Genomic DNA, 11355 nt, shown 5'->3' with positions numbered 1-11355 from the left:
TACTAGAACTAAGGGATATTTTAGAAAAAAAAATTAAAAGTGAACTATAAAAAATGTAATTAACTGTTTTAGTATGTATGTATGTATTATTCCTTAAAGGCATATTAGAAAGCAACTCGTTCATGATAGACATGCAGCACTTTGGAAAAAGAAGAAGCAAGCCAGCAAAGACCACTACTACCACGAACATACAGATCGATAAGATCCCGGCCGGCCCCGCTCTATCTTTACTTTTTAATTATGCATTATATGCATGCTTATCAAAAGGAAAGGAAAGGAATATAATAATGATATAAGAAAGAATATATGACATGCAGAATTTTACTATTGGATATAATGTTTTTTTTAAAAAAAAAAAATTGATCAATTAAATATATATTCACTGCACCCATCCAAATTTGCACACCCAATCAAATATCATCGATCATCTGAGTCTCAACTACATACTATACTGAGAAACTAGAGTAGGTGAAGCATGGCCGACGCTATCATCTCCATTGTTGTGGATCAGCTGTCCATCATCATCAAGGACCAAATCCAGGATGTAAGAGCAGCGTTGGGTGTGGAGAAGGAGATCAAAAACCTGTCATCGAAGCTCAACAAAATCAGGGCGGTGTTGAATGATGCAGAGAGGAGAAGCTTCAATGAAGAGATCGTGAAGCTGTGGGTGGATGAGATCAAAGACTTTTGCTACGATGTGGAAGATGTTGTGGACGAGTGGAACACCAGAAGTCGCAGACAACAGATAGAGAGGTCTCCTGAGGTTGCAGGAAGGTGTAGCTCTTTCCTGCCTTGTTGTTTCCATTTCAAAAAGATTGTTATGCATGGAGACATCGCCAACAAAATAAAGGAACTTGATTCCAGACTTGATCGGATTACGAAAGAGAAAGATCAGTTCAATTTTCTTGCTGTAGCATCACTACACCCTGATCAAGAATTGAAACGAGTCAGCACTCCGTTTGATGTGGATGCAACAGAGATTCAAGGTCGGGAATCCGATGCCAGTGGTTTAATAAGCAAGTTGGTGGAGGATAATGATAATGGTCCCCCTGTCGTCATTTCCATAGTGGGCGCGGGAGGGATAGGGAAAACTACCCTTGCTCAATTAGTGTATGGCGATGAACAGATAAAGGCTCATTTTGATGAAAGGGTGTGGGTTTGTGTTTCACAGCCTTTTGACCAGATCAAGATTGCTAAAGACATTGTTCATTCAATCAGCTCCGAAAATCTGTCCGAACAAAGTCTGCAAGTGTTACTGGGAAAAATCCAAAGCACTTTGTCTCAGAAAAGGTTAGGTTACGTTCTATTAGAATAGTACGTGCTATATATATGTATGGTTGTGTTTGGCTGAGCTTATAACTTATTTAGGAACTTATAGCTTATTTTAAGCTAGTAATAAGCTATAAGTTTTGTTTGTTAATGCTTTTGAAACGCTTCTTCAGGTAGCTTTTCAAAAATAAGCTAGTAGCTTTTTAACTTTTTTTCTATCTTTATCTTTATTATTTTAAATAAATGACATCATTTATCCCTCCCAATTAAAACTCTTTTGGCTTTTTTCTTCAATATGTTTCGTTGTAATGTTAATTTGATATTTGTGTTTGAACAATAATTTTTGTATGAACTAATTTTATGAATTATAAACATTTTGTTTTACTTAATATATTTATATTTTATTAAATTATATTGATTTCAGTATTTTATATTTTATATTTTAATATGTAAACAAAACTATTTAACTTTTATGAAGATGTCCTTTTTAGTCTTTTTACATTTATCAACTTATAAAAAGTTAATTTTACCAAACACTTTTAAGCATTACAACTCTTTAGATTTCAGCTTCGAACTTATAGCTTTTCAGTTTTCAACTACTTTTCAACTTTCAGCTTTCGGCCCTATTTGGTTATTGACGGATCCGCCATTTTCAACGTTTTGACCCTGTCAAAACACTGAAAAGATGTTTGGTTAATGGCGGTTTGGAGCAGCGAATTTACTCCAAACCGCCAAGTTGCAGCGTTTTGCAACAGCATTTTGGGGAGAGATAATCTTTCCCCAAAATGCCCTTATAATTAAAAAAAAAATTAACTTTTACTCTGCCCAACAGCCCAAAGGCCGCTGGGCAAAGTACTAGAAATAACGGAGCCTTGAGGCTCCTTTTATAGGAGCCTCAAGGCTCCCTTCCTCACTTATCCCACCGATGTGTGGTATAAGTGAGGGGGAAACAAAATTATAAAAGGTGAGCAGCAGCGGCTCCCCTCCCCCCCCCCCCTCTTTTTCTTCTTCTTCTTTTTTCTTTTTTCTTTTTAACATTATTATTATTATTATTATTATTATTATTATTGTTATTGTTATTTTATATATATATATATATATATATATATATATAATTGATGGGTAAATATGCACATGTACTAGTCGGTCCGTAAATCACCCGTCAACGGTCACCAACCTGCCCGTCGACGGTCACCCAATCGGTCCGTCGTCCGCATGATTGGAAGCAACACACCTTGTGGATTGGAGGCTCACGAGCGCAACAGTTGCTTGATGTGACGACTGACAACTTTTCGGGAACAAGGGATCCGTGTTTTCATCACCTCGAGTGACTCAACCACTTCGAGCAAACCAATGCGCATTTTGCGGAGTGACTGTTCAGCCCATGCAAATATGCCATCCACTTGCATATCAGACACCATGTGCATAGTGAATCCACTTTGTATAAATATAGGGGTCATTCCCCTCACTAAAAGAGGGGGAAGAAAGGAGAGAACTCATCAGTATTACACTAATACACTTGCGATTTGCCGATTGTCTTTCTCTTGCTTACTCTTTATCACTGTTCGTCACCCGTAGAGCGATATAGCTTCGAACCGCTCAGTCGTTGACCGATAGACCGACCGTCTGACCGGCCGAACGACATTCCTTACCACCCGTAACACACGTATCCGTAGCGTAATCGTAGACCCCGTTTACATTTACGCTATCAATAATGTATACCCTTTTTGTCATTTTACATGTTAACCGCTAATTTAAACAGTTAATTTTACCAAACATCTTTTTACAAACCGCTAATACAATCCGTTGGTCAAACCCGCTAATACAATCCGCTATTTGGTAATCGCTAACACAACCCGCTACCGCTAAATGCTAACCGCTAATAACCAAACAATCCCACCGTTTCAGCTAGGTTTGCCAAACATAGCCATATTATATTTTTCTGTTATTATCAGTTCTCTTTTTCTTTTTCTTTTTTTTTTTGGCAAGATTTTTAGTTGAATTTATTTGTTTGAATTACTCTTTTTTGTGTTTCTGGTTATTGGAGATATTTTAGGGGTTTGCTACTCTTTCATGTATAAACTTATCAATGGTACGGTGGAATGAAATATTATGTTCCTTTCCAAATATGTGAGTGATTAATTTTCCCTACAGGTTCCTACTTGTGTTGGATGATGTGTGGACAGAGGAGGATGCAATGTGGGCGCCATTTAAGAACTGCCTCAAGGTTGGACTCCCCGGGAGTAGAATCTTGGTGACCTCAAGGAGTGAGAGGGTTGCAAGAATGATGGCAAGTGTGTATCTGCATCGGGTGGACCTCATCTCCGACTCTGATGCTTGGTTGTTGCTTAGCAAGATTGCATTTTCCGGGGGAAGGGATGACGCTTATTCTAAGAAATTGGAGGAAATTGGTAAGCAAATTGCTCAAAAGTGTAAAGGACTGCCACTTGCTGTTAAGGTTATGGGAAGCCTGTTACGTAACAAAGATACTGAGGAGGAATGGCAAACGGTTTTATCTCAGCTGGATACTAAATTTTCGAATGTGGAGGGAGTGGAAACAGATCTCTTTCCTCATTTGCGTCTAAGCTACGATGATTTAACCCCTCAGATGAAGAGATGTTTCTCATATTGTGCTGTCTTTCCCAAGGATTATAGAATAGATGTAGATGAGCTCATCAGAATTTGGATGGCACAAGGTTATCTCACAACAACAAATGGTAGTGATCATAATAATCAGATGGAACAGAAAGGCCGGGAGATTTTTAACAATTTAGCAATGCGTTCTTTGTTCCAAGATTTTGAGAAACATCGCAGGGATTCCAACATCATTATATCTTGCAAGATGCATGACATAGTGCATGATTTTGCCGAGTTTCTTACCAAAACTGAATGCTACAGTGTTGTTTGGCAGGAGGATAAGGTGAAGATTGAAAATCTACGTCATCTATCATGGCAGAAAACTGGAAGCCCTATAGATCTTGCTTCCAATTATGATGTCCTTGGAAAACTTCGTACCTTTTTTGCTAAAGACCTTTCTCCCGAACAACTTACTGCAAATATGTTCAATGGTCTGAAATCTGTTAGAGTATTGGGATTGCATAGTTGTATGCTGCCAAAACTCCCAAAGGAGATAGGAAATTTGATTCATCTAAGGTACATTGATTTAAGTTGGAGCAAAATAGTCGAATTACCTGATTCAATTTGCTCTTTGGATAACTTGCAAACTCTAAATCTTCAAGAATGTGAGTGTCTTTCTAGACTTCCTGAAGGGATTGGAAATTTACACAAGTTAAGGAAGATTGATTTAAGTTGGAGCAAAGTTGATGAGTTACCTGATTCAATTTGCTGTTTGGATAACTTGCAAACTCTAAATCTTCGAGAATGTAACTGTCTTTCTAGACTTCCTGAACGGATTGGAAAGTTGCGTAACCTAAGCGAGATTGATTTAAGGAGTGAAGTTGAGGAATTACCTGATTCAATTTGCTCTTTGGATAACTTGAAAATTCTAAACCTTGATGGATGTGAGTGTCTTTCTAGACTTCCTGAACGGATTGGAAATTTGCGTAACCTAAGCGAGATTCATTTAAGTAAGAGCAAAGTTGAGGAGTTACCTGATTCAATTTGCTCTTTGGATAACTTGAAAATTCTAAACCTTGATGGATGTGAGTATCTTTTTAGACTTCCTGAACGGATTGGAAATTTGCGTAACCTAAGCGAGATTCATTTAAGTAAGAGCAAAGTTGAGGAGTTACCTGATTCAATTTGCTCTTTGAAGAGCAAAGTTGAGGAGTTACCTGATTCAATTTGCTCTTTGGATAACTTGAAAATTCTAAACCTTGATTCAATTTGCTCTTTGGATAACTTGAAAATTCTAAACCTTGAAGGATGTGAGTGTCTTTCTAGACTTCCTGAACGGATTGGAAATTTGCGTAACCTAAGCGAGATTGATTTAAGCAGGACCAAAGTTGAGGAGTTACCTGATTCACTTTGCTCTTTGGATAACTTGGAATATCTAGGCCTTGATGGATGTGAGTGTCTTTCTAGACTTCCTGAAGATATTGGAAATTTGCGTCACTTAAGCGAGATTCATTTAAGTTGGAGCAAAGTTGAGGAGTTACCAGATTCAATTTGCTCTTTGGATAACTTGAAAATTCTAAACCTTGAAGAATGTGAGTGTCTTTCTAGACTTCCTGAACGGATTGGAAATTTGCGTAACCTAAGGGAGATTTATTTATGTAGGAGCAAAGTTGAGGAGTTACCTGATTCAATTTGCTCTTTGGATAAGTTGGTAACTCTATTCCTTGAAGGATGTGAGTGTCTTTCTAGACTTCCTGAACGGATTGGAAATTTGCGTAACCTAATCGAGATTGATTTAAGTAGTTGCAAAGTTGAGGAATTACCTGATTCAATTTGCTCTTTGGATAACTTGAAAATTTTAGATCTTGGAGGATGTAAGTGTCTTTCTAGACTTCCTGGAGGGATTGGAAATTTGCATCACTTACGCGATATTGATTTAAGTTGGAGCAAAGTTGAGGAGTTACCTGATTCAATTTGGTCTTTGAATAACTTGGAATCTCTAAGTCTTGCAGGATGTGAGTGTCTTTCTAGACTTCCTGAAGATATTGAAAATTTGCGTCACTTAAGCGAGATTTATTTAAATTGGAGCAAAGTTGAGGAGTTACCTGATTCAATTTGCTCTTTGGATAACTTGAAATATCTAGACCTTGATGGATGTGAGTGTCTTTCTAGACTTCCTGAAGATATTGGAAATTTGCGTCACTTAAGCGAGATTCATTTAAGTAGGAGCAAAGTTGAGGAGTTACCTGATTCAATTTGCTCTTTGGATAACTTGCAAACTCTAAATCTTCGAGGATGTGAGTGCCTTTCTAGACTACCTGAAGAGATTGGAAATTTGCGTAACCTAAGCAAGATTTATTTAAGTATGAGCAAAGTTGAGGAGTTACCTGATTCAATTTGTTCTTTGGATAACTTGGAAATTCTAGATCTTAAAGGATGTGAATGTCTTTCTAGACTACCTGATGGTGTTGGAAATTTGCATAAGTTACGGTTGATTGATTTAAGAGGGTGTAAAGTGGAATTACCTGATTCAATTTACTCTTTGAACAACTTGAAAATTCGAGCTGGCGAACTGGGCAGAGATATATCTGAATCTGAATATTGCAGCGAATGATCGAGATATGGAGGAAGCAGTGAAAGCAATGTATGTTCTATTTCTCAGGAGGCACTTATAGCTAGCGCATCAACAGAATTGAATTGAAGTATCCATTCTTCTATTACATACAACTCACTCCATCATCACAGCACTTTGAGGGGGCAGCAAACCCACTCTCATTGCCACTACCACCAAACTCACACATTAATGGAGGCGCCGGCGGGGCTGCTCGCTCTCTGCATGCATGCCCTCATGTAAACTTCCACTACTGTATCATTATATTATATTATATTGTTTCCTCTACACATTAATTTCTTCATCATTTAATTTATTTTTGCACTTCTACTCTGCATTGCATTCATGGATCTGATCTATATATTTATATAAATCATTTTCAACACATTACTTGCTTTGCTTAGCTTGAAGTTTCTATGTTTATTTATGGCTTAATCCTCTTTATGGTTACATAAATATATTTTATGCTATTGTTGATTATCAGTATTAATCATACAATAGATTTACTGTAGTCAATAATCAAACTATGATTATGATGCAAGAATCTACTCAATAATCTTACTTCAATTTAAGTAGCCATTTTATATTTCCAATACTGTTGGAGCTAGCTAGCACAGAGAAGAACAAGTTTACTGTAGCATTTGAAATAATTTATTAAAGTATGGATTATTGCAAGTTTGTCTTCTTTTTTTTTTTTTAATCCTCTGTTTATTAAAATTTTAAATCTTGCATATATGGTTTTATAGAATATTCTTCTTTTTCAAATGACATCCAAATCATCACACACATTCCACCTTCCCACCTCATGAATTTGTTTTTCCTGGTACAGGACATAGGAGTGGAAGCCCCTATTTGGGCACCAGCACAGTGTGAATGAATCTGATTATAGTTTTTTGCTTCTACCTACACAATGGTAAGTATTCAACACTAACTACTGTGCAAACAAATTAAAGTAGAGTTTTGGCAGCTATCTGAACTTATGTTTTGTAATGCTGCAAAACAGCTCCACACAATGCTAGCTGAGACGGAAGGATTGAGTGGTTCATTGATCGGTTGGAAGTATACCTCAGGCTTAATTGCTCCAAACTTGAACTGTGCAACCTTGGACATGGTAAACACCTCTCTACTGTTATTTTGGTGTAGTGGCTAGTGTACGTTGAGTTTTATATAATTTCCATTCTGGAATAACTTCATTAAACAGTTTAAATGAATCGCAGTTCTTCTTGTTTCATGATTTCCAGAGTTGATCCCCGATTTTGTGCACCTCAGTTCTTACAAATTTTTTTTGAGTATATGAGTTTCAGTGGTAGTGTGGAATTTTCTTATTTGGGTTATATTGAAATAATACTCTGTTTTGGAACAGTGAATAAAAGACAATGTGGAACGGCTGCGAGAGCATTCTTGGAATGGAATGGGTGGAGAGGATAATGAAAGCCCTGAGGCTGAACTCACTCCAGATAAGATAAGGAGGCCAGATTCCCTACATTTCACACACGCTCTGCTCTACAACTTGGGAGTTTGTTCGTGCAATGAGCGAATTTAATGCCCGACAGCCACAGGCAGTGAAGGCCATTGCAACGCACTAATTGAAAGCACCCAAAATGGCTACTCCAATCAACAATTCTTACACCAGTTGACAGGATAGCAGAATTGGATTGGTGTGGATATCTATCTGCTACAACGGTTGGTTAAACCATACCACAATTGGGCAGACGATATGATGCAGCAGTACACCGGGCAAATCGATCATATTCCTAACAGTAAGCTAGCTTGCACCTACAACAATTATACATTTCTTTGAAAACAAACTTGTGAATGAAATCAGAGATCAACTAACAATATATTTGTCGTCCCAGATGTCTTACACTGATCATTTGCTGGTCGAAGACCGTATTGTCCATAAGAATATTCCCGCGTTCCGAGGTTGGACAACAAAACTTTTAAGAGAGCGAGAGTTGAGAGAGATATTAGAGCAGGAGGATTTGGACTGGGAACAGTTGACTTACCATTGAGGATCGGTGTGCAGTGTTTCATCTTCTACTGACCAGTAATGGATAACACTGTCAGATTACATGCGAGGAAGTCAGGTAATTAAAACCACTATTTGAATATGCGCAAACTCCCTGATAACATTGCAGCAGTAGAGGTGTGGTTGAGCGGAAACAAGAACTCTACAACATGCCAAGTTTTAGCTTGGGGCTGGCAGATCTCACCAGACACACATTCCACCATCCCACCTCATGATGAATTTGTTTTTCCTGGTATAGGACATAGGAGTGGAAGCCCCTATTGGGCACCAACACAGTGTGAATGAATATGATTATAGGACACCTTCTCTACAGGGTGTAAGCTAAGCATTCAGGTAAGTGGTTTTTTTGCATCTAAACTATTCATGTTTAATTTTGTGTTCAGAGATGAGGAATTTTTTGCACATAATAATGGGAGGATCACACTTTTGTCAGATTTCCTATCTTTACAATACAACACATAAGTGCGAGTAGGTGTGATTGATGCATGGTGTTGTGTCCTAAATGACAGGAAGAAAATGAAAAACAGTCGTTTTTTTGCTTCTACCTACACAAGGGTAAGTATATTCAACACTACTGTGCAAACAAAGTAGAGTTTTGGCAGCTGTCTGAACTTGTGTTTTGTAATGTTGCAAAACAGCTCCACACAATGGTTCCTATCCCCCAACGCTTGCCGAGACAGGAGGGTTGAGTGGTTCATTGATCTCAGGCTTGCTCCAAACTTAAACTGTGCAACCTTGGATATGGTAAGCACCTGTAAACGTACTCTCTACTGTTATTTTGGTGTAGTGGCTAGCTAGTGCTGAGTTTTATATAATTTCCATTCTGGAATAACTTCATTAAATAGTTTAAATGGATCTATCACAGTTCTTGCAGAAACGGCTCTAATGATTTCCAGAGTTGGTTCCCGATTTTGTGCACCTCGATTTTTAGGAAAATTTGTATTTTGATCCGGAGATTGTACTATCGTTGATTAGCCCATTGAGGAATCTTGTGAAGGTTGTCATTGCGCTACATCGACAATTGCTATCAACTAGTTCTCCATATATGTGACTTACTTCTCACGAACCCAGGTTGCTTTCATAATTGGATGTAATTCATCACCGAATTGGGTGATTATGATGAGAATGCCTAATTAATTAGCTGTAAAGTGTCCACTTAACGAAGACATTGGCCCCTATGAGAATGGGATACAACATAAACAAATACGGAGTAGTATATATTACACTTTGAATTCATTAATTAAGTACATTACATTTTTTTTTGCTTTATATACTCCCATTTTATATGTCACATTTACTATTCATGGGTCAAATCATCTCTTTGTTTATTTTATTTATAATTTTTTACTTATTTTTAATTTGATTTTTTTTTTTGTGGCCACTAGCTGGTCCTTCAAAATGGCCAAGGTCAAACAAGGAACCACCACTGCCTCTACTCTACACAAGCAAGCTTGGAAAACCAAAACAATTAAGAACTAGGGGCAGAGATGAGCTAACCAAGGATGGGACACATGTGAACCCTAGCTTGCTAGTCAAGCATTGCAAGAAATGTAATAAGACTGACATAACGCTAGAACATGCCCTGAAGATCTTATTGCAAGACAAAGAAAGGTAATAGTATAATCTATATTTAATGTAGTTATATATTTATTATATTGGAAATACATTAATCCTTTTTCTCTTGTCATGTAGCTCAACCCAAGAAAAAGGAATAGGAAGACTAAATCTGTTGTACCTAAGTCTAGTTCTGCACAAGTTGAATCAAGTTTTGTACCTCCTGTTGCAGTAGAAGACAATCTTGATTTCTGGAATGAAGCATCAGAGGTGGCAGCAATGTATGATGGACCTGAACCTATTGTTACAACCCAGCATGAAGAAATCTCTATTACACAACCAGATCTAGCTTGGTCTTGACTGCACTCAACAAGAAGAAATTGAACCATTACCTAACCAAGAAATTTGTCCGGGACCTCCAAAAAGATCTAGATTGGGCTTGACATCAAGGAAGAAATTACCTGTTAGGAAGAGACCTCTGACAAGATCAAGAACAACAATGAAGTCAAGGTTCACCAATACCATGGACAAACTTGTTGAAATTGATTGAATATGAATCACTGATGTTTTTTTGTGCTAATGTATATGTATGACATGGTTGATCCTTGTGGACTGCTGTTTTTGGTATTGTATAATATGGTAGGGTTGATATTAGTGGTCTGATTTTTTTGCTACTACGTATGGTAGTATTCATCAACCTTACTTGGTAACATGTGGTTTTTTAGGACAATTGGGACAATGACATTGTAGCAGCCTTATTATTGAATGGTTCTTATTGGCAGCCTTCAAAATGTATGTGTTTTTCTTTTGGTTTTAGCTTACATAATGTATACTTGTTTGGTTATGTTTTTACTTACAAAATGTAGGTGTGTTTCTTTTGGTTTTAGCTTACATAACACAGTGACACAATGACACTACCATTGACAATCCAAATAACAAAACCTTCCATTGATAAATCATAACAATACATTGTTCACTACCAAACATTGACATTACCAATCCAAACAACAACTAGGGTAGCATATACACATTATTCCCTACAGATACACCCATTGAAATATAGCCAATTACCAGTACCATAAGGGCAACTATAACCATCATCATCATGGTTCTACGTACATCTTCTACTCATATGATTACCCTCCAATTCACTATCTTCCCATCTTCTCAACCTACATTTTAAATTAGATATTTCTTCTTCATTTTTGTTGATTCTCTTCAATAGGCCTGGTATAATCATCTTTGACTTAGGGTCCGTTTGGAAAGCAGGAAAATGACTTCTGGAAAATGAGTCATTTTTCAAAAAACAGTTTCA

The 11355-nt window shown here is 37.3% G+C and overlaps 1 protein-coding gene across 4 annotated transcripts; it reads left to right on the top strand.

Annotated features, from left to right (window-relative positions):
- Positions 1-346: 346 nt before the first annotated feature.
- LOC116031703 (putative disease resistance protein RGA3) lies at positions 347-10831 on the top strand. 4 transcript variants are annotated; one of them, XM_031273977.1, is made up of 13 exons: positions 347-1290; positions 3424-4787; positions 5154-6696; positions 7287-7370; positions 7461-7568; positions 7821-8217; positions 8314-8544; positions 8725-8819; positions 8996-9041; positions 9125-9230; positions 9352-9557; positions 9872-10097; positions 10179-10831. In XM_031273977.1, exons 1-3 carry the CDS (start codon positions 476-478, stop codon positions 6458-6460), a joined length of 3486 nt encoding a protein of 1161 aa, XP_031129837.1. In that variant the 5' UTR covers positions 347-475; the 3' UTR covers positions 6461-6696; positions 7287-7370; positions 7461-7568; positions 7821-8217; positions 8314-8544; positions 8725-8819; positions 8996-9041; positions 9125-9230; positions 9352-9557; positions 9872-10097; positions 10179-10831. The 4 variants fall into 4 exon arrangements, with proteins under 4 accessions (XP_031129837.1, XP_031129836.1, XP_031129835.1 ...); XM_031273976.1 differs by having other exon boundaries at positions 8920-9041; positions 9352-9483; XM_031273975.1 differs by having other exon boundaries at positions 8920-9041.
- The last annotated feature ends 524 nt before the right edge of the window (positions 10832-11355 follow it).

This window comes from Ipomoea triloba, chromosome 10 (genome assembly GCF_003576645.1).
Source record: "Ipomoea triloba cultivar NCNSP0323 chromosome 10, ASM357664v1".
Lineage (NCBI taxonomy): Eukaryota > Viridiplantae > Streptophyta > Magnoliopsida > Solanales > Convolvulaceae > Ipomoea > Ipomoea triloba.
This window is presented reverse-complemented; position numbering and strand designations above follow the sequence as displayed.